At 47.3% G+C, this 25,302-nt stretch overlaps 8 protein-coding genes across 8 annotated transcripts; 5 read left to right on the forward strand and 3 right to left on the reverse strand.

The window, feature by feature from the left end:
- Window positions 1-750: 750 nt before the first annotated feature.
- On the forward strand, window positions 751-2,392 carry BHQ10_002367 (uncharacterized protein; the record flags this gene model as incomplete). The annotated part of the gene is made up of 2 exons (XM_040874505.1): window positions 751-1,056; window positions 1,109-2,392. The coding sequence occupies 2 exons, from the start codon at window positions 751-753 to the stop codon at window positions 2,390-2,392; spliced, it is 1,590 nt and encodes a 529-aa protein (XP_040730872.1).
- A 363-nt stretch (window positions 2,393-2,755) lies between these two features.
- On the reverse strand, window positions 2,756-4,632 carry BHQ10_002368 (uncharacterized protein; the record flags this gene model as incomplete). Its single annotated transcript, XM_040874506.1, has 3 exons — window positions 2,756-2,907; window positions 2,965-4,237; window positions 4,318-4,632. The coding sequence occupies 3 exons, from the start codon at window positions 4,630-4,632 to the stop codon at window positions 2,756-2,758; spliced, it is 1,740 nt and encodes a 579-aa protein (XP_040730873.1).
- Window positions 4,633-5,109: 477 nt separating this feature from the next.
- On the reverse strand, window positions 5,110-6,308 carry BHQ10_002369 (uncharacterized protein; the record flags this gene model as incomplete). Its single annotated transcript, XM_040874507.1, has 4 exons — window positions 5,110-5,162; window positions 5,221-5,555; window positions 5,602-6,021; window positions 6,166-6,308. 4 exons carry the CDS (start codon window positions 6,306-6,308, stop codon window positions 5,110-5,112), a joined length of 951 nt encoding a protein of 316 aa, XP_040730874.1.
- A 1,221-nt stretch (window positions 6,309-7,529) lies between these two features.
- Window positions 7,530-9,854, forward strand: BHQ10_002370 (uncharacterized protein; the record flags this gene model as incomplete). Its single annotated transcript, XM_040874509.1, has 1 exon — window positions 7,530-9,854. The coding sequence occupies one exon, from the start codon at window positions 7,530-7,532 to the stop codon at window positions 9,852-9,854; it is 2,325 nt and encodes a 774-aa protein (XP_040730875.1).
- A 540-nt stretch (window positions 9,855-10,394) lies between these two features.
- BHQ10_002371 (uncharacterized protein) lies at window positions 10,395-15,210 on the reverse strand (the record flags this gene model as incomplete). Its single annotated transcript, XM_040874510.1, has 11 exons — window positions 10,395-10,988; window positions 11,177-11,775; window positions 11,860-12,270; window positions 13,182-13,340; window positions 13,399-13,476; window positions 13,536-13,616; window positions 13,669-14,099; window positions 14,161-14,510; window positions 14,558-14,712; window positions 14,772-14,985; window positions 15,046-15,210. 11 exons carry the CDS (start codon window positions 15,208-15,210, stop codon window positions 10,395-10,397), a joined length of 3,237 nt encoding a protein of 1,078 aa, XP_040730876.1.
- A 1,834-nt stretch (window positions 15,211-17,044) lies between these two features.
- On the forward strand, window positions 17,045-19,525 carry BHQ10_002372 (uncharacterized protein; the record flags this gene model as incomplete). The annotated part of the gene is made up of 3 exons (XM_040874511.1): window positions 17,045-17,065; window positions 17,114-18,644; window positions 18,699-19,525. The coding sequence occupies 3 exons, from the start codon at window positions 17,045-17,047 to the stop codon at window positions 19,523-19,525; spliced, it is 2,379 nt and encodes a 792-aa protein (XP_040730877.1).
- Window positions 19,526-20,998: 1,473 nt separating this feature from the next.
- On the forward strand, window positions 20,999-21,796 carry BHQ10_002373 (uncharacterized protein; the record flags this gene model as incomplete). The annotated part of the gene is made up of 1 exon (XM_040874512.1): window positions 20,999-21,796. The coding sequence occupies one exon, from the start codon at window positions 20,999-21,001 to the stop codon at window positions 21,794-21,796; it is 798 nt and encodes a 265-aa protein (XP_040730878.1).
- A 1,404-nt stretch (window positions 21,797-23,200) lies between these two features.
- BHQ10_002374 (uncharacterized protein) lies at window positions 23,201-25,188 on the forward strand (the record flags this gene model as incomplete). The annotated part of the gene is made up of 5 exons (XM_040874513.1): window positions 23,201-23,491; window positions 23,558-23,971; window positions 24,037-24,412; window positions 24,470-24,517; window positions 24,572-25,188. The coding sequence occupies 5 exons, from the start codon at window positions 23,201-23,203 to the stop codon at window positions 25,186-25,188; spliced, it is 1,746 nt and encodes a 581-aa protein (XP_040730879.1).
- Window positions 25,189-25,302: the final 114 nt, after the last annotated feature.

Genomic DNA, 25,302 nt, shown 5'->3' on the forward strand with positions numbered 1-25,302 from the left:
CTCATGTCGAAAGGTGGATGGCTTGTAAAAAGGGTTTTACTAAAAAATACTTTTAATGTTTAACGAAGATGCTTTTTGATTCGGACTCTTGTGCATCTGTATCAGAATTTAAATAGACGATATGACTTAGAGTAGGATGGTGGAATGATTGATCCAGATCACCCCGCAGAACATGGCAGAATCTGACGATGGTATTTTTCAGGAATGAATTTGTCCAGGAATGCGGTGGTAACGAGCACAAAATGTTCGCATCGTTTTCTTGAATCGGAACGTGAATCTGGACGCCGACCGCTGACCTATATCGCGGAGAGAAATTATTTTAAGGTTCCGGGGTGGTCATACAGGCCTTTAGGACTCAAGGAGCTGTCACACAACGCCTCAAGATTGAATTTTTGGGTAAAACAAGCCCCGAGGAGGATTGCAAAGTTATATCCTGACTTTCTAGATACATTGGTAAAGAAAATATCCAAAAATTTCATATCTAAGTTGCCGAGCACCTGACGGCTCAGCAAGAGTCCCCTTTCGTCTCCACAACATTAGAATCGACAGACGAATGAAGTGCCCTTGATTGTATTGTTGGCGTTGGTGTTGGTTGGCTATGCAGGATTAGCTCAGCCTCAGCTGAAGATCGCTGTTTTATGAGGTCATTCACAACTCCCACGTACAAGGACACTAGGTACCTGGGTAGAGTTGGCATGTTCTTTAACTACACGTAGTTGTTTGCACTGCTCTTCCGATCCACCGGCCACCATGCAACCAGCGATATACGCAGCCTTTATCGGGCTACTAATCGCCGTGTATATACTCAGACAGCGTACACGAACTCCATCTCTACCTCTACCACCCGGTCCCAAACCACTACCCTTGATCGGCAATGTCCACCAAGCGCCCAAGTCTCATGCATGGAAGACATATCGTGAATGGAGCAAGAAGTACGGATCCATTGTTCATGTCAACATGATGGGACAGTCGGTCATTATTGTATCTACATCTGAAGTAGCGCATGAACTCCTAGCGAAGCGTGGAGCAATATTCTCGGATCGACCGCGGCTTTTCGTATGTCTGCCTCGTGCTTTCCGGTATCATGAAAAGCTAATGGTGATTGTAGTTGGCGACAGAACTAGCGTTGAAAGGACTCAACGTCCTCATGATGAACTACACCAAGCAATTCCAGCAACATCAGAGACTCCAAGTTTCCGTCTTGAATGCCACTCCGGCGGCAGCCTATTTTCCTTTTCAGGCTTTGGAATCGCGGCAATTGATGCACGACCTTCTGACGCAGGCAGGCGGCTCCGGCGCTGATGTCCGAGGAATCTTCTTGCGTGCAGTGGCTAGTACAATCCATTCCTTACTATATGGCTTCCGCATCAGAGAACTCAACGACCCTGTTCTCCGCGCCATCGTAAGGCTTAACGATGAGTTTTCTGATTTCATCCAAGTGGGTGCGCATATTGTGGATCAGTTCCCAGTATTGAACCATCTGCCTGGCTTCCTAGCGCCATGGAAAGTGAAGGCTGAGAATCACTACAAGACCAAATACGAGCTGCGCGACAAGAACTTCAAAGAAGGCCTCGAGTCGGATGCTTGGAACATATCGAAACATCTGAAAAAGGTCGTTGAGAAAGATGATGCGCTTGATATGCCTCTGCACGAACTCGCGTTTGAGCTTGGGACCATGATCGATGCTGCATTGGACGGTACGACGGATAGCCTAATCTGGTTCGTCGTTGCATGCATTACTCAAGATCAAAACTTCATCACAAAAGCGCGCAAGCAGCTAGACGCTGTCGTTGGCCGTGATCGTCTTCCAGGCCCAGACGACAAGCCCAACCTACCATACATCACTGCCATTGTCGAGGAAATCTTCCGTTGGCGACCCGCTGGTCCCGAGGGCGTTCCTCATCTGAACAAGGAGGAAACAATCTACAAAGGCTACAGAATCCCCAAGGAATCCGTAATTGTGCCAAATGTGTGGACAATATCCCGTGAAGAATCCCTTTTTGGCCCTCATGATCCGGACGAGTTCGTGCCTGATCGCTGGCTTGAAGCTGATGGTACTACGTTCAAGGCCTTACCCGCCGCGGCGTTCGGATACGGAAGACGGACTTGTCCTGGACGATATTTTGCGCGTAATGGTATCTGGATCGTGGTTGCGCAGTTGTTATGGGCGTTTGATATCAAGGCTGGTTTGTCGGATGAGACTGGTGAGTCGGTTGATGTTGATCCGATTGCGTGTACCTATGGGCTTGTAATGAGGGCTTTGCCGTTCAAGGCAAGGTTTGTGCCGAGAGGGCCCTGGGTGAGTGAAATTGTTGGTCGTGATGGTGATACGTATGGTGTGGATTATGAGGATCTGCTCAATGAGATTGGGCTGGAGTTTGATAAGCAGTGATGTAACCCCTGCCTAGATCTTCATTTCATGCATATATATACATACGGGGTGATCTACAACCAATGCAACGGAAGACGGGATACATGGTCTGGATATTGTAAAGCATATAAAAAGAGAGTTTTACATTTAATCATGACGCGTTGCCACGACGCAAATGGCTGTCTGCCCTCATACTGACCGGTTCACCGGCGATAGCGAGTACCAAGATTTTCTATCCTTACAGAATACGGACCTTTGTATTCAGGAGCTAGATACAAGGGTCATTCAGGTTACACAACCTCCGCAAGTAGGTCTAGCCATATCGAGGAGGCTCTTCCGACAAGAGCTTGACAAGACATGTCCATAAATTCACACTAGCCAACCTCAAAGCATAGCCCTCTCAGCCCGATTTCGAGCATAATAATCTTTCAAGGTTTCATCAATAATCCCCATAGCCTGACAAAGCTCATAGTCATGCAGCTTTGGCGTAATGACCTGCACGCTCAGCGGCGAATCCAGATATACCGATCTATCCCCTTGCCCCGTATCAATCAGTATACATCATTCATTTTCTAAGGAGGTTGGAAACGTACAAAGCTTCTTATTATCCGCATCCCACCTCGACAGAACCTTTTCACCACCAATCTCAAGCTCGAGATCTGCCTGGGTCATTTTCCGCACTGGTATAATACCGGCGGGATAATCAAGCAAATTAAAGGCGCTCGTGTACGAGACACATCCGTACTGATCATGTCTGGGCACTGGATGGGCTGCTACAGGCAATATTATTGCATCGACATTTCCTGACGACCACAACGCCTTCCGCATAGCAATCTCGATATCTTCGCGTTCTGCATTGAGTGCACATAGTTTCTCGACTGTGTACGGTTTTCGACGCTTTGTATGTTTGAGTGATGGCACGAGTGGCTCATCCGTTGATGAGATGAGGTCGAGCATGGGCACACCGCCGTCGACGCTCATTAATCTGCCTGCGTTCGCGAAGCATTGCTTCATAATTGGCGGAGTGGGGATATCGATTACCTCAATATCAGCGATTTTGCTGCCCGCAAGGATTCGAGACACTTCTTCCAACAGCTTGGAAATTGGCGGTAGAGGCGTAACGAGCCCGTCATTGCGCAATATACCAACTCTCAACTTCCCCCTCTTCCCCAAAAACTGCGTAGAAGCAGCCGGCCAAGTGCCAGGAATACAATCATTCGCAATCCGCTCCCCCCTTGGCACAATCTCCCTCATTACATAGTCAATATCAGCTACTGMCCTCGCAATCGGCCCCGCCACAGCTTTGAGTGCCACAGCCCTAGTTCCGTTGAGCCCAAACCCCGTCTGACCTTCATACGACACTCGCCCTACACTTGGCTTCAAGCCATAGATATAGTTACACATTGCCGGAATACGTATACTCCCACCCACATCCGTGCCAAACCCTATCATTGACCCGCGCATAGCGACGAGGACACCTTCACCGCCCGAACTCCCGCCGGGCGTGAGTCTTTGGTTCAATGGGTTCAGCGTGCGCCCAAAGACATGGTTTACGCTATCCAGCAATCCCAGCGTCTGCGGAATGTTCGTTTTGGCGATTATGACTGCCCCCAAAGAGCGCAGAAGTTGCACGAGGGAGGCATCGCTACCAGAAGCGGGCTTGGAGCATAGTGCCGCGACGCCGAGGGATGAGTCAACGCCGGCGATGTTGAAGCTGTCCTTGATGGAGATGGGGAGTCCGTGCAGAGGACCGATGGGCTGACCTGTGCGCGCAAGATGGGTGTCTAGGTTGCGGGCTTGTTGGAGGGCGGATGTGAATAAGGGCTCTGTTAGGCAGCGGGTCAATTGCTGCGCGATAGCTGCTCTCTACATTGATGTCAACACCATGTTCAAATTGAAAATTCAGTATAGGAGTACGAAGGAAGCCCTGGAGGTAGATGACGGACCTTGCAAAACGCCAATGCAACCTCCTCCGCACTGAACCCCTTCTCCGCAATCTCTCTCAGCAGTCCCTTGACATCATATCCCTCCGTTATATTTACTTCCTTTGCACTCAATATGCCACATTCCCGCGGAACGTCTAATAGATTCGTCTCATACTCATGCTCAAATGTGTCAAGTTGATGTACCGATTCCAGCGGCGACACGCGCATTGCGCGGGGAACATATTTACCGTCTAGACGCCATTCGGCCGGGATCAGGTTGCTGACTTGCTCCCATTTGCGGGTTGAGATGGAGATGTAGGCTGGTGGTTCTGACATCGTATGTTTATAGCTTCTGGAGAATTATCAGATTTATGTATAAAGTTGGGTTATTGAGAAGATGACCATGGGAGAAGTACCCAACAAACGGATAAACGTGGATTGCCTCGGCAACTTTTAAAGGTCCCCGACCCCGGATTACCTTTCATTTAGATCCATGGACAAACACTTGCTCAAATTTGGTGGTACAAAATGGAATGCTCTATTAACTATGGAGTGCATCATGATCTACAGATAAACGTGACAAAGGAAAAAAGACAGCAAATCAAGAAGATAAAAAAAAATATGGGTAAACTCGTTTTACAAGTCCATCTACCCATCTATGGGTATCTGATGAAACATGGAAAATGATTCGAAAATATTGTGCGCTACGTTGGTCTAGACCCATTGTCTAGAAAACGTAKCTGTCTTTTATAATGAGCGATCCATTTCCTTTCGTGTCATGTTCGCTTCTTGCACCCTGCATGGTTTGGTCGCTTATTTGGGGGCAATCTCAACACCACCGGTGGCACCGATCAAACGCTTAATGTCTGTAGGTGATCATGTCAGTACTGTCAAAAATTGAGCTAATGGAAACCGAAGACGTACCTCCGTAGATGGCGAATTGACCGGCGGTCAATGTACCAACCATGAACAAACGAGCACCAATACCAGAGTAAGAACCACGGAGACCGAGCTCTTTTCCAATCTTGAAGAGACGGGTCATGGTTCCCTCACCAGGGAGACCCTTGGTCTTGTTGATCTTGGAAAGCATAGTGTCGGCGGGCTGGGAAACAAGGGCGGCAGCGAAACCAGCAATGAGACCAGATCCAAGGTTGACAGCAGTCTTACCACCGTCGGAGAGGGTGTTCTTGTCGACGACGCCGTAGATGGCCTCGGCGACCTTTTCGTAGACGACGAACTTGGCCATGGTGTAGGGAACCCTAGAAAGGTCAGAACAAACATCCAAAAAGGGTAATGTCGACGTACTGCTTGAAGAGGATAGGTCCGAATCCAGAGTAGAAAGCACCGACACCTTCGTTCTTCAAGATCTTGGCGAAACCATCAAGAAGACCGCTGGCGAACTTGGGGTCAGAGACGAGACGAATACGGGTGGCCTCAAGAGGGCAGAGAGCAATATCAGCAAAGAACTCGGCGGTGGCAGAGGAGGCGAGGTAGATGGCAGTGCGGTTGTTGGAGGCAGTCTCGAGACCAAGCTGGTTGATCCACTGCTGCTTGAAGAATTCGTAACCTCCAAACTTGAAGGCACCCTGGAGGAAGTAACCAGCGGCGGTGGGACCGAATCCAGTCAAGAGGGCGCCGGCACCCTCGTTGGCAACGACTTGACGGATACCACCGAAGAGACCGCGGTTGTAGGTGACGGGGTCAAGCTGAATACGGGTCTTGACGCTGGATGCGGATAATGTTAGCGCTGTCTTACGGCAGGKTGAATAGTTGCTTCGCGATGCGCGCCGGATACGCGGAAAAACAATCTCCAGCCTTGCTGAAAGACGCATTTTCAACGTAATCGCTCGCGCTCGCGGCAGGACTTACACATCGACAGGAGTCAAAGCACCGTGGGTGACGGAGCAGCAGACAGCACCGGCAAAGGCGAATCGAGAGTAGAGGCCGACACCGCTGAGCTTCTCGGGCTCGACGGCGCTCTTGACAGCCTGGACGGGAGCAGAAGAAGCCATTGCGACTGTGTGAAATGTACAAGAGACAAGAAAAAAAAACAAGAGGGGAGTGGATTGGATGGAAGATAAGCAGCAACACCAAGGATGGAGACTGAGGAAAGAAGAAGATTTTCAAAGGGATGGCTGGAAGGACAGCAACTTCAACCAGGGCCAAACAACCCGAAAACTTTTCGCCGGCCAATCGCCGTCACGGGGTCCGCCGGGAGGCTATGGTTGGTTACCCACTGTCACGTGATGTGACGTCGCTCTGCTTTTGTCTATTACTATGTATATTCTTTCTATCGCTCGCCCTGGCAGGGATTTATATCTTCTCCTTTCTACGACCGACCAACTACATACATACTCTCAATCAACAGTTCGACACGCCGTATCTCTTTACTTGTCGAGTGATTACTCGAGACATGCCGAAATACTCCGTACAAACTCACAAGACAACTGCCATAATGCTACGTACTAACCGCCATCCGGCTAAATCGGACCTCTAGCTTAAATCCACCGCAAACTCCGTCGATGTCGTCAATCCTTTCGCATACATACATAGTATCAGATAAAATGAAATGGAAGCAGTGGCTATCTATTTGAATAAGGAACGATGATTACCACGTATGGCTGCGATGGAACATTGCGAACATGATGCTCTATAATCGGAGCCAGACTACATTGATGATTGTCGGCGCCATGTCCGTGGAGTCCGATCCGCAACTTTAATGTCAAGCTTGAAGGCGGTGAAGAGGGCGTAATCATGACTCAGGCATATCTAGAGGTAACTTAAGAGTTGCCTGGCATACTGAACAACATATCGACTGTATCATATTCCCATATTGACATTAATTGCATCAAATTTCTGGTACCTCGAGCAATCACTCGTTTATCTTGAAATTGTAGAGATTTGATGTCGTGGTAATCGAGGCCCAATCAGAAGGGCGGCAGATAACGGCGTCTTCTCGCCCTCTGATTGGTGGTTGCCCGGCACAACGGCCAGACGTCAACACGTTCAACACGTTCAACACGTCAATGCCAGCTTGTTCACCGCGATTCACATCTTTTGTTGCAGTATTGCTGTTATTATTATTGATCATCCTCTGTTAGAGTCGTTGTTTGTTTGGTGTTCTTTAAGCATTGTCACAAAGGCAGAATCATCACTATCACAGCACGTGCAGAGCAAAAACATCACAACACGCGGAAGACTACCACCAGACTTGGACACAGCTTCAATGAAACATGGAACCTCGAATCGATCCTGAGACAATCGTCGAGAGCCTCGAAAATATCTCCAACAATGGCGAGGATCTAATGTCTGCCTTCGCGATGGCCGAAATCCCCCCCGACGTTTCCGACGCCCCTCATCACGAGACGCGAAGAAACGATCCTGACGATGCAATGGCAGAGCATTCTGAGTCTTCCACATCCTCATCGCGCCGACAATCAGAAGTCGAAGGATACCTACAAATCGAAGATGGTCCAACAGGCGCCAAGTCTGCGTCCAGTCGATCCTCGCTTTCGTCAATTCCCGACTCCGTGCTAGTACATCCAAAAGACCAATCCGTATATGGCAGAGACAGCATAGGTGAGATTTACAACGACGAAGAAGAACTCGCGTCGTATGGAAACCCGGTATATCAAAAAATTCGCGATCGAAATTCGCCCTTTCGACACCCGAGCTCGGTCAAAGCGATACAGATGCAGACAGAGGATGAAGAGGACGAGGAGATCATGTCGCCATCAAGACGTAAAGCGATGTTTCGTGGTTCACCTGCTTCGGTACGATCCCTTGGTTCACCATTACTCAGACGGCATGGATATCACTCCGCGGGGAATACGCCGAAAAGGGCGTCACCTATCAAGAGGGAGAACCCGCTTGTGCTGTTGCATTGCACTGTTCTTCAGCCGACTGTGATCCTTGGTCCTGGTGTGACTTTACCGGATAGGCAGATTCTTGCAAAAGTTCTACCACCGCAGTATGCGCGACGATGGAAGTTGTTGGAAGAAAAAATTTCCGGTTCCGGTCTGTTACGGGATCGCGGATTACTTATTCAACATCCTCAAGAAGATTATGGATTGTTAGAGGAACGGCTTCTCGAAAGCTTGGAATTGCAAAAACCGAGATTAGAAAATGGCCACTATATTAACCACGAGGCGAGTGACTCGGAAAATGAAAGCGGCGAGGAGAAATTAGAGCACTCAATTGCGGACGACAAAAGCACATGTCTAGATTGCGGCTGTCATACTACTCATCAAGATCATCGGAGAAAGTGGGATGTTAAATTTTACGCAGCAAATGGGTTGATGAAAGAAGGGGCCTGGACAGCTGCGTGGAAGGAGATTGAGCGTGTGGACGTGCAAATCAGTTTGTGGCTGCCATACGAGGTCAAGTCCGAGGTTGAAAAGAAAATCAAAGAAGAGATTGCCGTGGCAGCCGAGATGGAAAAAATTAGAGCAGCAGAGTCGATCATGCAAGAGCCACAACCCAGTCGCCAGAACATAGTCTCGCAAGATGAGATTGATGGTTTGGATGATAGACCTGACACAACAAAAAGTTTCACAAGGCAGGAGAAGCAGACACTACAACATGAAACCCCAGTCCACGAGCGCCCAAGAACAAAAAATCGCAATACAGACCCCGACCTACAAACCCTCATCATCAACTCCATCCGCGTTCTCGCAAGCGATAAAAGAAATATCATCACCGTCATCAGCATGCTAATCGCCGTCCTTGCAGTCGTCTTTGGTGGCCGCTCAACCAAACGATCGCAATATGGATACGAAATGGCTCAATTCGGGGATTTCCCAGCAGTTAGTACTCAGGTCTACCACACCGCTTCTACATCAGTCCTGACTCAAACCTCGACAGAAGTCCCTATTTGTGAAAGTGAGAGCCGCGTGGAGGGGGCTGGTGAGATTCAACGAGTGGCTGAAGGGCTATTAGGCGAGGCTAAGCCAAAAGTCGCACAGCCGGTTGAACAGAAGACGGTCGAGATCGTGTTCGACCCGATGTTCGAGGGATTAGAGACCGCTCTCCCTCCTATCACACAACCAGATGAGCCGAAATACAAATCTGCTGCTGAAGTCGACCTTCCTGTTGCATCATTGGACACCCAAGAAGATGATAGTGCATCCAAAGAAGTTGACGACTCCGCTATGGCTCAAATCGATGACTCGACTGTCGATCCGGAGGCCTCTGCCATAATTTTTAACAATGACCAGGTCCCCGCTCAGGCAAATGACCTCGCTATGACTGAAGAGAACGACTCTAGTATCACTCACAACGACGATGATGCTTTCAGTCAAACCGATGGGCCTGACAGCCCTCGAGACATTAGCGCTATCGCTGCTCAAGGAGATGACTCTACTACCACTCAAGAAGATGACGCTCCTATTATCAAAACCGAGGACTCTGCTGTTACTGGAGACGATGAAGCTACCATGAACAAAATCGAACCTCCTGCCATCGCAGATAATAAGCATCTCACCACCGGAGACAACGACTCTGCCATTTCCGAAGATGAGGGCCCCAAACACCCAAATCGACGATGCTATCATCATTAATGATAGACCCGTCACCGCTCAAGACACTGTCGTCGCTCAACATGACAATCATGCCATTATCGAGACCGATCTATCTGCCCCTCGACATGTCACCAACGATCTACCGAATGAATCCACTGCTTAAATCGACGACGAAACGACCTGCCGCTCTTCACATTTTATGTAAATTTTCAGCATCATGTATCCCCGCCGGGCCGGGCTTTCAATTGAAACTTTTAGCATGCTCAGCACAGCGATCTTTGTTTGTTTTTACTATCTGTCCTTGATAAATGCACTTACTTGGCGATACGGCGATTATGGATTGGATAATGAAGAATGATGATTGGAGTACATTGTGATTAGAATGACTTTATATTGAGTATTAGTTAGATATCTGAAATTGCCCAGAACAAAGGTCAATACCTGTTCATGAATCCGCTTTTGATTGATTAACTCGCCAACTTTCATCCGCCCTAATATGAGTATATATCGCTATTACTGTAGACATTTCTCGTCAGCATATCAATCTCCAGCCCAAACAAACCTAGGTGGAAGGGAAACTCACAAACAAGTCCCAAACCTCTCCCTCCCCTCGGCACTCTCATTAACCCAAACACCTACACCCATACTCGCAACCGGAAATTCCGCATAACCCTTTGCACTAATCCGGACTATCCTCTTCTTTTTCATCTTCCCACCCCTTTTTGTCTGCTCACTTTTACCATTCAAATCCCCACTCTCATCCAAAGCCTGGTCAAAGTCAAGAACATCACTCCACCGTTGACCAGCATGCCTCTTCCCAACAAACATCCTCAATTTCACCGGCGTCAATCCATTATTCATTACACACGCCATTCCCCAAGGATGTCTCGCATTGCCATAACGCACAAAGCCGATACAATTCCGTGACGGCAGATAATCTTGCTGTTCGCCGTAGGCATATAACTTTCTTGCCAAAATTATTGCTGGGAGGCTTCGTTCAAGTTCCTTGGGGACGTGTGGATGGCGGAATTTTCTGTTCTTGAGGGTTCCGGTTTTCGTGGGGGTGCTGCTGCAGATTCCGTATAGGTCGCCGTAGAATATGCAGGGATACCCGTCCTTGCGGAGGAGGATGAGGGCGTAGGCGAGTGGCTTAAAGGTGGGTGATATTGGGGCCTATATTCATTAGTTGTGTTGTGGAGAGTTGGTGGGGACTCACTTCTAATGCCTGGTGCGGTTGCTTGTATACTATTAGCAAGAGGTCCATATCAGAGGGAGAAGTAACTCACCGTATCATGATTCATCACAAATGTCTTCCTAGACATAAGTCACTCTCCTCTCAATCACAACGGAGGATAACATACCACAGCATGCTCAGGCTCAAACTTCACCAATGTCTTCTCAAAAACCAACCTTAAATCCGCCCCTTTCGTCTGTGAAACAGCAGACAACCTCTGACACAACGGCGCATCAAACGCATGCACTTTATAATCCACCTTTTTCAAGTAATCCTGAATCTCTAGCACATTCCCAGACCAATACTCACTCACAAAAAACCACTCCTTCCCGCTCTGTCTAATATGTTCAACCAAGTTCTTCTGAAACTCAGCCGAGTAATGCTTCACCGCATCCAACCTCATCCCCTTCAGGGGTAGCTGCCCACCAATCCACTCCGCCCATCCCATTATATCGCTCCGAACCTCCGGATTCGAATGATCCAAATTCGCAAACATCAAGTAATCATAATTCCCGTTTTCGCTGGTACATACATCTCTCGCCCAGTCTTTGCCCGGAGCAAATATTTTGTATATTGCGGTTTTGGTGCTGTCCAGATCGTTGTAATCGATGCCGTTGAAGTGTTCCCAGCCATATTTGAGTTTGCTGTATGCGTCGCCGCGTGAGGCGAAATCGAAGCCTACCCATGCTTCTATTTCTTGCGGTTTTGTGAGGTCGATGTTCCGATCTAGCTGCCATCAATATTTCCACATCTCCCAAGAAATCCGGAACTCAGAAGGCAGGAGAAAAAAAAGGGGGGTAAGGTACGTACCCTTCGGATCAACTGTAACAGCCAAACATTTCTCCTTCCTATCCGCGCCAGCCTTATGATTCAGCACCGCATCCCAATACATCCCCATGCCCAACTCCTCCGCCGCCTGCGCCAGTGCTATCAAATCCTGTTTGGAGCCCCATTTCGTCGCGACGCTGCCCTTTTGATCGAATTCTCCCAGATCGTACAAGTCATATATATCATACCCGTTGCCTGTAGGCTGCATCGCTTTACAGCCCGGCGGGAGCAGAAGATTGTCGACTCCAATTTCTTTTAGGTCTGATAGTGCGCTTTGGAGGCGTTGGTAGTGTCGGCCGTCCGGGGGAGTGTACCATTCGAAGGCTTCAAGCATGCAGGTGTTTTCGTTGGGCGAGGTCCATGATGTTTGGTTTTCGATGTCTTTTGCTTTGTCTATAGCAGCAAAAAAGAATTAGTGACGGTTTCGGAGGTGGGAGAGTGTATGAACCTTCTATTTCTTTCCAGTCCTTTTGCTTCTGTGTTGAGAATATTGAGAAGCAGCCGAGTAGCGTATCCATTTTGCTGGTGTATAGTCAGCTCAATCCAGTTGTAAATATGAAAGATATATGATATCAAAATGGAAGGCAACTCACCTATTTAAATCAAGATCGATCAACAGACACCTTCATGTCGGACAAGGGATAATAAACAGCAACCTCCTCTCTTATTCCCCTTGCGGTCTAATTGTGCAACACCAGCTCCAAACTCGCGTAATATTCATGTACCCGTTGTAATCCAGACCAGACTACCCAATTACTATTTGCTAATGGAATCCTGTTTCTAGTAATTCTATGCTTGCGTCGAGTCAGCTTGACTCATGCTGCATGAGATGCAGGTGTTGGAAAAGAATGACAGACGAATAATCTTCGGGGATATACTTTTCAGAAAACCTTCGTGTCTTCAGTACGGTACCTAAATACGTCGTGAAAGCCGGGAAGGAAAAGGGGTAGGAAGAAAGAAAATGTGATAAGTTCTATGCAGGGGAGCGGCACCCCGTGCGACTTTAATTGTTGTTGTTCGGGTATTCTGAGTAGAAAATCGGTGCTTCAAGACTCCTTGTTTTGCTGCAACTCATTGGTCAGCAATTGATTTAGTTAAGGTGAGCTGTTAATTTATGTCGAGTACCACTACTTATTATCGAGTATCAATTGAGCACGGTATCCCGTCATATGCAATAACTTAATATTAGTATTTTATCTCTTATATTCTCCTTGATCCTAGACTATTTCGACAAAGTTGCAAAGCTACCTAGGTATCGGAGTAAATAGGTACACTTTATACAGAATGCATTATCCGTGTGAAACGACCAAGAATAGTCGACGACTTTTCATCTTCCTCAATTTTCGCAGTTTGCGACCGAAACTGCTCTTCTTCCCTGATGGACTGAAACTCGGTCTGAAAGTCTAGGACTGACAAGGGTATTATCTTGGACCTCATGAAGATTTTGAAGAAGGCGTATAGTGCTAGAAGAATTGTCAGGTTGCCGCTTGAGCCATTCAGGGCTTGGAGTGGTTTACTTACCTATGAATATGAAAACGTTGAGATAGCAAGTCAGGAACCCGGAGGCCGTAAAGTTGCCTTTGACGAAAACGCTGAATCCTGTGGGAAGTGAGCAAGAATCCCAAGATAGGCAAATCAAACATCTGGACTATACATACCAGAGAAGAATACGATCAGGAACACCATGAGTAATGTCGCCCACGCCGTGTAGGGTTGAAGCGGACCACGATACGGAAGATCTATATCTCACCGTTAGTAAGAGACTGAGTTTGATATTAGTCGAAAACATACCATTCCGTGAAATACCCTGCGCTTTCAGTCCATAATAAAACCTCAAATACGTAACCTCAATCACAATCCAGCCAATCAACCCAGCCACAGTCGTGATATTTACGAACCACCCAAACACAACGGATGTATTGCTGCCTACATTCAAATACACGAGCGGAAGCAAAACGCACGTCAAGCCCACGGCATAATGCGGCACGCCGAAACGGTTGCACTTTTGAAAAATTTTGGGTGCGTGACCATCCTGGCTTAGGCCGTAGAGAGTTCGGGAGGCGATGAAGATACAGGCTGAGCCGCTGCTAAATGCTGATGTGCAGACGATGGCGTTAATGATGGATGGAACGACGGAAACTCCGGAGCGTTGGAAGGCGATTACGAAGGGGGACTGTTGTGCGGTTCCTGTGGAGATTTGTAGTTGTCTATCGTTATAAGGTCTAATCCCACCGTTAGCCAGATGTACGTTTAGAGATGAAGTCTAAGATGAGAGTGACTTACACAATCAAACCGACAATGAATATACTAAGCACATAAAAGAAGAACACGCGGAAGAATGTCTTCTTCGTCGCGGCAGGAATAATCTTACGCGGATTCTGAGTTTCTGAGCCGGAGATGGCGACGACCTGGATGTTGCCATAGCTGAAAGCAGCCGAAATCAGCACGCTCCAGATTGCTAGGAATCGACCCGTTGAGCCAGTGTCGATGTACGTGTTAAAAGCGCCCGGATCGTTCCAGTATCGAAAACCTATACGGTCATGATTTGGGGCACCGCCTAGGTCAATGACGAGTCCACCAATGATGAGTCCGATGATTAACATGATTTTGAGAGATGCGAAGACGACTTCGGACTGTTTTATGTTAGTCAGGTATGATAACGGTCATCGACATGACATACCTCTCCATAAAGCTTGACTCCGCACAAGTTGAGCAATATGATGAGGACAAGAAACACGGAAATCCAGACGGCCGAGTTGATGGATGCATTCCAAAACTGTATAACTGTAGCAGCGGCGCTGATTTCTGCTGGCACCGAAATGGCCATAGTATACCCTAACAACATGATAGTCGGGTCAGAACGGCTCAAGGCAATTTCGGGAGGTATGACTCACAAAAATTCCATCCAGTTGCTGCACCCAGAGCGGGCTCAACAAACTTCGTTGCATGACGAACAAAGCCTCCTGTCGACGGCATGAAAGAAGTAATCTCGCCGGTAGTATACGAGACACCAGCAGTGACGAAGCCCATTATAATATAAGCGATAAATGCMCCTGCCGGTCCTGCAGTCGCAATTACAGATCCGGAACTTAAGAACAAGCCAGTTCCCTAGAGTAGTAACAATTAGTTGACCTAATTCTTCATATTTGTGAAGGGAATTCAACGAACAATCATTCCTGCAATTGCAATCATATTAATGTGACGAGATTTCATGTCCCGACGGATTTCTTCCATCTCCCCGGCAGCTTGAATGCCAGGCTCCATGTCGGGAGAATTATCATAGCTGGTATTGAAACCCTTCGGTTTCGTTATTGTATCCTGGGTCATTGCCATAGTTGTGATAAAAAATGAGGATAGACGCACGAGGATTCAAGGTAATAGATCCATAAAGTAGCTATACTGTCGAATCTTATAGTGCGTTAGTCCTCAGTAATCTCTTCCGCATAGACTTAATGATAACGACGGGTCTTCTCCACACTTGCTATCAGCCGATTGTTGTTCGAGCGTTGCTTGAACAGATAGCTAGGAAGCCTGGCCGCGGCATTCGAGTCTGAGAAGTGAAATTATTTGTTGATCGTGTTTCCTTAGTTTTGTGGTGGCTTGTCGGACGGTTCTCCGCCGGCGAATTTCGAAAATAAAGATAAGCAAGTTTTAGTTGCCGGTGAGGAGTTAGATGCCGGTGTTGCGGAGAGGGCGTTCTTCTCCGTGGTTGATTTAATCTTTTCTCAATCCATCAATGATGATTGTTATTGTTACTGCAGTCGTTGTTCGAGCTCGTCGAAATCACTGAAAACTTCAAACCCCAAGTGCAATGCCGCAAGACGATAGTTTCCAGCTCTATGACCTCCGAGTCGAAGTTGTGTGCCCGCTGGGAAAAAGAATATTATGCGGAGCTAAAGCCGGTGACTATTTCACTCTTCAAGGTGAAATGATGCACCTGCCGCCAGGTCAGGGAATTAGCATATACAGCTTGGGCGAGTCAATAATGATCTTGAGCCCAGAAACTTATTGACATAGTCCTGTGCTAACAATCGGGGTTTGTAATAGCTGCAGTACTTCCCCTTCTAGCAGCCAAGCAACGAGTTACTCATGCGAACGACTGGATGACCACAGATGCGTTGATCGCTTGTCCAGATCCGAATTGCCCGTCGCAGCTCAAGATTACCAGAGAGGGCATTCGTACTTTTAGCCATGCCGAGACGACAGTCGTGCCGCTTAATGAGAAGGGGAATAGTTGAGATGCGCCATGTAGTTGACACAAAGATTTCAATAATATTCGGCAAAGGCCGGAAGTGATCAAGTCATCGTTGGACACACCCTCAACGACATTATAAAAGCCACCTGTTGCTTTTACTTACGATTTCCTAGACTCTAAAAGGTGCCAGGGAGCAAGAGTTGGCCATTGCCATGACAGTTCCTGAAGGCTGGCGACTTCTGCGGCCTGTCTCACGGAAATCAATACACATCTTTATCTACGGATTAAGGCTAGATTTCGCTATTAATTGAGCGAATTTTGGTAAATTTAGAACAGTTTCTTATCGTTTAAAAGTCCTTCAGAATGAGGGTTCTTTGTGCTTTCAAAGGTTACTTGATTCCCATCTGTTTTTGCTTTACTTTCAAGCCTCGTCATCGTAAGAGTGGCTAGATCTAAGACATTAGTGACAATATGAGCTGGTATTGCAGAGATAGCTGTCTAGATACACCGTCCACTCATCAAATTTAAAGTTTCTTAGCTATCAATTGATTCTCTCGTTGCCTTTTACCCACCTTTGGTTGCCGGTATAAGCCAGGTATACTTGAACGCCGACCTGCTGGCAAGATCAGCAATCTTCACGGATAAGAAATTAGCTTACAAGCTACTCAAAGATGAAGCAAACTCCTCAATCATGTCGGACAAGGCGCCGACGATGATCATCAAAGTCCATACGTATAAATCGCACAATTCGGTCAGAAACCTCCCAGAACTATCACACAATGTCAAGTAGAGCAAAATCGTCGTTGATAACCAACCATGGGCTTACTAAATTCCTTGATTCTTTCCCTACTTTTTGTAGGGATAGGAACAAATGCTACAAACGTATCGTATACATGGCTTGATACTTCGTTGCCGACGGAGATACGGCTGCAGTCGTTCTTGTCTCAGCTCAATGACTCGCAAAAGCTCAACATGACCCAAGGAAACACTGCGGTGCGTATAGTACCATTTCATTCGGACAATTGACTAACAGCCTCAAAGCTTGAAACCGACGGGTGTATCGGATATGTGTCCGGAAATGACACACTGGGTATTCCGTCCATATGCATGGGCGACGGCCCAGAAGGCGTGGGCAACAACCTCAACAACGTCACAACATTTCCAGCTCCAGTCCTCATAACCGCAACCTGGGACGAAGACCTCAACAAAGAATTTGGCGAAGCTCTAGCCCAAGAACACCGCTCCAAAGGCCGCAATGTCATTTTCGCGCCCACAATCAACATCGTCCGCAGTCCGCTTTGGGGTCGGGCTGCAGAGTCAATGTCCGAAGACCCCTATCTAACCAGCCGTATGACGGTGGCTGTTGTTCAGGGTATTCAGTCACAGCAAATGGTTGCATGCCCCAAGCACTTTGCTGCTTATAATCAGGAAACTAATCGATTTGGTCTTGCGCCGGAATTTGACGCCATTGATGCCATTGTTGATGAACGTACGCTTCATGAAGTCTATCTTCCGGCCTTCAAGGCTGCTGTCCAGGAAGGTAATGCGGGTTCGGTCATGTGCTCGTACAATAAGTTGAATGGCATTCATTCTTGCGAGAACCCTTGGCTATACGAACGGCTCAAAGATGACTGGGGGTTTTCGGGGTTTGTTGTTACGGACTACTATTTTGCTCAACGCACGACCGTTTCGGCGGCATTGGCGGGACTCGATAACAGTCAACCGGGKGGTTCATGGGTGGACTACTATGGACTTCCTGACTTCTTTGGAGATTTGTTGGTCGAAGCCGTGGACAATGGTTCTGTTCCGTTTTCTCGAATCGAAGATATGGTAGCACGACTTTGGCGTCCCATGTTCGAAAGTGGTGTGATCGATAGGCCTGTTCTCGGCGACGAAAATAGCGTTGCTAGGACATCGGCGCATCTGGATCTTGCTCAGAAGTTGGTGGAAGAAGGGGCAGTTCTTTTGAAGAATGATAATGAGACTCTTCCATTGACCGGTAGCAAGTATAAGTCGGTTGCTGTGTTTGGAGCGGATGCTACCAATCAGAGCCAAGTCACTGAACTGCACGGTGGCTTTGTGCTTGATACAACTATGGTCGTGCAGTCTTCCGTGGAGTATATCAAGAATCGTGGACAGCAGGAGAACATATCAACCTCGTACTCGGAAGCGTACCCTGGAACTGGTATATTCCCAACAATTCCCTCGGAGATGTTTGGTGCTGCCGGACTCAATGTCAGCTACTGGACAACGCGCGACTTCTCCGGTCCGATCAACAGAACCCTTCACGTCGAAAATATCACGGGTTCCACCTACCCTTCAGACTTAGGTGCAGTGTGGCCTGGGGTTTTCTCTGCGCGTTACGAGGGAACATTCTATCCCAACACCACTGGACTCTATCATTTCTCCATTTATGGCAATGGAGGCGCAATTCTCTATTTGAACGACGATGTCGTCGCCAATCTCAACGGTAGCAACTTCGGCATGGTCGTTCAAGGAATCGCCAATTTGTATGCAGACACACCCGTCAGTATTCGTCTCGATTATTCCATGGCGACATCAGTCGACCCTGGTATTTATGGTGTTAGTCTAGGCGTCAATGTCGCTGATTCTAATCGGTATTCAGGAGCTATCACAGTAGCTGAAAAAGCAGACGTAAGCATTATCTTCGTCAATGATGAACATACCGAGGGGCTTGATAGCAAGCTATTCCTTGAGCTTCCAGGAGATCAAGACGACGTCATCTCTCTGATTGCAGCGCATAGCAAAAAGACTATTGTAGTATTAAACACGAACAGTGCGATATTGATGCCTTGGCTGAACGAGGTCGATGCTGTTATCGAGGCTTTTTATCCTGGACAACAAGTTGGCTCTGCGATGGCCGCACTATTATACGGTGATGTGAACTTTTCGGGGAAGTTGCCTGTCACGTTTCCGCGACAGTATGCTGACGTTCCAACGTCACCGGAAGAGCGTTTCCCAGGCGTGGACTTGAAAGCTACATACTCAGAGGGGCTGCTTGTGGGTTACAGGTGGTTTGATGAGCATGAGATCGAGCCTCTGTTTCCTTTCGGCCATGGCCTGTCGTATACAGACTTTGAATTTTCTGATTTGAGGCTCAACGTAGCTCATGCTAAGAAAGCCAATCTCTCGCTAAATGCCACTTTCAAAGTCCAGAATGTAGGAGAGGTATTTGGAAAAGAGGTCGCGCAATTATACGTGACGTTCCCTGCACGGGCCAATGAGCCTCCCAAAGTTCTGAAAGGATTCCGAAAGACAGAAAGCCTTGAGCCAAATGCAGAGGTAGAGCTTAGCTTTTCTCTTGCGAAGGAAGACCTTCAGATTTGGGACGAGAAGTCAAAAGATTGGAGATTCATTCCTGGGTTGTACACGGTGTCGATTGGAAAGTCGTCGCGCGATATTCTGCTCACAGAAACCATTTTACTGGCCTAAGATGTCTCTAACAATTTGGATTAACTATCGTATTTTATAGCACGCATTGCATTGGCATGTAGTAGTCTAGAACTATTTCCATGGTTCCACCATTGATACTTACAGTTCTGGAGAGACTATAAGCAAAGAACTTTGAGTAGCGGCATGCCGAGGTCTGACTTACTATCTGGGGTTCTCAAGTAATTTGTAGTGTAGTTTGGTGAATGAAACTGCTTTTTACATCGCATGTAACATGAGTGGGCAAGAGATTTGGCTTGAGTTGTATGTTAGAGTTACAGGTATCTTACTCTGCACATTAATTAGATATCCGACAACGTGTGAACTGCTATAATATTTAATTTGAAGGGACCACGGTAATAAATATCTCGTATTCAAGCCACAGAGTTCCTTTCATGGCGCCCAATTTCGAGAGCATATTCTGTTCTTGGAGAGTGGACGCAGTCATCTTGGCCTTGGCTTTTGAACAGAAAGCAACGCGCTTTAAATCAAGGATGGATATGGCTTTGGAAGAGTAATTCCCTCCACGTGCAACTTTTTCCCCTATGGTAGTTGACATGGGTTACTTTTACTACGACATGGATAATGTTACATGGGGGCCGCCACAATGGGTACGGAAACACCGATCGTTGGATAGTATCATGCAGGTACGTAAATTTATTCAGTCAACGAAGGGAGTAATGTTCTTCCAAAAATCGTTGTACGGATGACTTTGAAGTCTTGAATCAACAAAAGATATTGATTGTTTCGCCATCTGATGTTGACTTAGGGCTTGCGAATCCAGTTTACGCAACGTACCGAAACAACGGGCTGCCATTCGTCAATGGCCAAAACTTGAATATCGGCTAAAGTGCACGAACAAGCTGAGTGGTCATCACGGTCATATTTTAGTGCTAGGAACAATCTATTTTATTTTCCGTAATTGGAGTTCTGATTGGTTATGTGCCTATGTTTAGCTTTATGTTCCTGCGTCAGTACGTACGGCGTAGTCTAAATTTGTTAGCGAAACACAGTTGAAACAAGCAACCATACGTACACTTTTGGTAAGCATGGCACTTTTTAGCGGTAACTAGCCAATTATTATGACAGGAAAAGTCATGTCGCATTTGGGCTCTTGCACTTGACTACGTCCTTGAAGTTACAAACAGCTAGTCAGCAATGGATCCATCTGACCATACGCGAAGAACGGATGAACTGAGCAAGCAGGTGACGTGGATCCTGCACTGGATCTGGGCTGGTCTCTGAAATAGATATAAGATATGACTTGTTCCCTTCGATTCTTTTGGTGAGTCTATTCGGTCGTGACTCAGTCGAATTTCGCATCGCCGCTGTCTCTTGACGAGAACTGTCGTTCCTTTTCTATACACATTCCTTCAATTGTCTACACATTTATTTATCCAGACGTCGATCCTTCGAAGAATCTATCATTCATTATATCCACATATACATATATACGTATATTAACCGATCTTTAAAATGAAGAACCAAATTCTCGCCGCAGCTGGTCTGCTCTTTACCTCCGCGCTCGCCCAAGACGAAATCTACAGCGGCAGCGGATTCGGAACATACTATTACGACATCGCCAACGCCAATCAATGCTACACCGACTTCTCAAACGCCAACTTGGGCCAGGTCGAGTGCAGCTTAACTCAAGTCTGGACCTTAGAGAACGTCAACTCGGACTACTTGGTTGCCATGAACCACACTCAACTTATCGAAGATATGGGGACATACTGCGGTAAACGGGTTATTGTCTCTGTGAACGGTGTCCCATCTGATCTGCCACTCTTTATCGGTGATGGATGCGAACGTTGTGCTACGGGATCGTCTACATCGACTACATGGGCACCTGGTGGTGCTCCCGGACTGGATTTTAGCTACACTGTTGCTGAGCAGTTGTCTTCTGAGGCATGCGATGCCGGTCATATCGAGATTACATGGGAGATTGTCGATGAGTTGATCTACCAGTTCGACTACGATGGTACAGGCGGCTCTCAGGGGTTCGTGAGCACTACTCCTACCGGCACTACGACTTCTACCACTGCCACTTCAACTACTTCCCCTACGGGAACTACCACTACTCCTACCACCACATTGGTGACCACGACCGCTACTCCTACCAGCACTACGAGTGCGCCGTGCTCTGATAATGCATGGCAATGCACGCCAGATGGTACATCTCTTGAGCAGTGCATTAACAGTGAATGGGTCATCCGGGCTGTATGCTCTTCTGGATTGAGCTGCCATGGTACTGACAACCCTTACTGCGCTTAGTCTTCCAGAATGTAGGTTGAAAGACTTTGATTTCTGATGTATATTTACAAGTTTACACACCGCTTGTGTCAATCGTATTCGCTATTGTATATATCACTTTTTTGGTGCAATTAAATATTGTATTCAGTTGAACAGTCTTCATATTCACGTAACTAGGGCTTGGACTTTGATACCCTAATAAACTACCTTAAACAGCCAATCATATTTAGTTTTAGACAAACCAATGAGACGAGTCTTGGCAGCACGGAACCGGCGAAGAGTTCCGCCGCCAACCCAGATGCGGTAAAGCGTCCCCGTCTAGAGAAAAAATCGATCGGACTTCGCTGCGATGTTTTGTATACTCCGACTGAATCGAGTCAAATGATGGAATCCGAGGCCAGTGTTGCATTATAACTCATATCAGTCGACGAAGTGGTGATTATGGATGTACGACGTGGCATCGCATGCTGCTACTTGATCAGTTTGCATTAGTTGCCAAGCATGAATGAGGCTTGATTGGTTGTTCATTGAATGATTCTGCGAGGCAGCGCGGGGAAAGCATGTCGATTCAATTACCAAATTCAGTCAATGTATGTCTTTCTATACTTCGTGAAAACTTCATATACTGTGTACATGCTTTTCTAGCGGTCCAGGTACAAGACATTGAAGGCAACGGCAAACGTCGCACTCCACTGTGGTGGCGGCAATAATCCACGTTGAAAATTTTGTACCGCGACAAAGCGAGGAAGTCAATTTCCGTGACTCACAAACCCACTCTCCTTTAAGTTCTCAATCCCACAAATGCATCATCGAGTCATCGAATTCGATGAAATAATGAACTCATATTGCGAAGCGGCCGTCTTAGCCGGGGTAAAGTTGAGCCAGACCAAGGACAGCCGAAAAATTTGTTGGATTGTTAACCTCGCAACGAACTCCGATTTGCCGTTTACGGGCAAAAATCATCAAAAAACATCGCAGATCATTCCGAGCTTGGAGAGTCTAGAGTCTGGACCCATCTGGTCTCTATGAGTTTACGCTGTCAGAAGTAAAAAGACTGGCACAGGGCGGACCTCGGGGACGCTTTCAATATATATTTTTTTGCCTTTGCTATACTTGATATAGTAAGTGTGATCCTGTTTGCGAAGAAAATTGCGGGAACTTCCACATCTGGGTCTACGAAGAGGCCCACATGGAAATTTCTAGCTGCGATTTTTGACGCTTGCTTTGGGCACGCATCGATGATGTTAGGTATATATAGAGTGGCCAGTGTCAGCTATGAAAAAGTTTGGAACAGGCAATACGAAGGATTAAGGGGTATCTAAGGATATAAATGCACATTGAACATTCAAATTGAATGGTGTACACATACACATTATCTTCAATAGAAGAATATTAGTTTGTTTTTCTTGTTTCTACTTTCTTAATATGGCTTCAAACGATCACATACATGCCGACGAGCCACAGCTCTCGGAGCTCTCACAAACGGTAACGAGGACATCAATGTTACCGGAGCTGGAGATCATTGCTTCCCATTCTGGGTCGGAGACAACAACACTCCAAGGCTCTACTGCGGATGAATGTGAACACCATGAAGAGAACAATGCAGTACAGCAACGATATGCCAATCCGTCATCATATCGATTCCGTCGTTTGGCGTCCAAAACCATTGTATCGTTCGGACCTGATGATCCTGAGAATCCACATAACTGGAGCAATGTATGTAACTCCACTTTCTTTCCTCCATGCTATGCAACAATAGCGCTGATTGACTGACTTCTGCAGGGCAAGAAAATCTTCGTCGTCATCTCCGGCATGATGCAAGTCCTCAACAGCACAATCGGCTCTTCCATCCCCAGCGGAGCCACCAAATACATCGCTGCCGATTTCAACGTCACCGACAAAACAAAGCTCGTCCTTCCCATTTCGTTGTTTCTGGTTGGCTACGTCCTTGGTCCGCTCCTGTACGGGCCTTTGTCTGAACAATACGGCCGTCGAACACCCTTGCTTATTGGTTATGGGCTGTTTAATATCTTCGTCATGGCATGCGCCTTGGCACCTACGTTTAATGCCTTGTTGGTATTCAGACTGTTGAATGGTATGGCCGCAAGTGCGCCAATTGCGATTATCACGGGCACGTTCTCGGATGTCTTTGATAACCCGACTGTGAGAGGGAGGACGATGGCTTGGTACATGTCTGTATGTTTTTTTCCCCCTCTGGTTTATTTACATTTCAAGAAGAACTTCCTTGCTAACGTTCGTAGTGCACCGCCGTCGGCCCAATCATCTCACCTTTCATGTCAGGTTTCATCTCAACCGTTAGCTGGCGCTGGTCCTTCTGGCTCGCTCTGATCATCGCCGGCGCCTCGTTCCCACTCGTCATTTTCTATCCAGAAACCTATGGCCCAGTCTTACTCAAGCGTCGTGCTCGCAAACTGCGCAAAGAAACAGGAAATAAGAGCATCGTTGCGCCGATGGATCTCACGCCTCATGATCTCCGGGCTGTGTTGACCGTCACATTGACGAGACCCATTCGGATGATTGCGCAGGAGTTGATGGTGTCTTTGACTTGTTTGTATTGTGCTTTGGCATATGCGATTTTCTATTTGTATTTCCAGGCATATCCGTTGATTTTTGAGGGTAAGTTCTGTAATCTGAAATTTATCTGATGACTGCAAGTACTGACTTTCAAACCAGGAATCTATGGCATGAGCACCGGCATCGCAGGTCTAACCTACCTACCAAGTAAGTCCATCCTCATCGACAAGCTTTAAAGCAGAAGCTAACAGCGTTCAACAGTCGCACTCGGCTGCTTTCTCGCCTGCGGAATCTTCATCTGGTATGACGGCTTCCTCGCCCGCGCCAAAGCGCGCGGCGCCTCTTGGGCTCAAAACGAAGACTATCGCCGCTTGCCACTGGCCTGCGTCGGCGGTCCGCTCTACGTCGTTTCTCTCTTCTGGCTCGGCTGGACTGCATCTCCGGACATTCATTGGGCCGTACCCATGTCTTCTGGCGTCATATTCGGCCTAGCATATGAATTGATTTTCATGGCCATGCTGAATTATTTGTCCGACGCATACCAACAATTCGCCGCAAGCGCGCAGTCAGCGTCTAGTTGCTGCCGGAGTATTTTTGGTGCTGTGTTACCGCTTGCTGCGCAGCCCATGTTCTCTGCTGTCGGGATCGATTGGGGATGTAGTATCATCGCGTTTGCTAGCTTGGGGGTTTCAGTTATCCCGTTTGCGTTTATCTATTTTGGAGAGAGTATTAGGAGAGGAAGTAAGTTGCAGCAGCATTTGCAGGCGCTGAGGGAAGAGGAGTTGAGGGTTTGGGCGGCGGAAGCGCTGGAGGGACAGCAACAGGGGGTTGAGGTGGATGTGGAGAAGAGGGTGCATGCGAGTGTTGATTCTGTTTGAATGAAATCGACTGTTTTATCACAGTCGATGAGAGGGAGGAGGAGGAACAAAAGTTGAAGACATCCATCGTCTACTGATAGAGGGAAGTCTCTTGCATTTTACTTGCATAAGGAT

The sequence above is a fragment of the Talaromyces amestolkiae genome, assembly GCF_001896365.1.
Source record: "Talaromyces amestolkiae strain CIB chromosome Unknown scaffold3.1, whole genome shotgun sequence".
Classification (NCBI taxonomy): Eukaryota; Fungi; Ascomycota; class Eurotiomycetes; order Eurotiales; family Trichocomaceae; genus Talaromyces; species Talaromyces amestolkiae.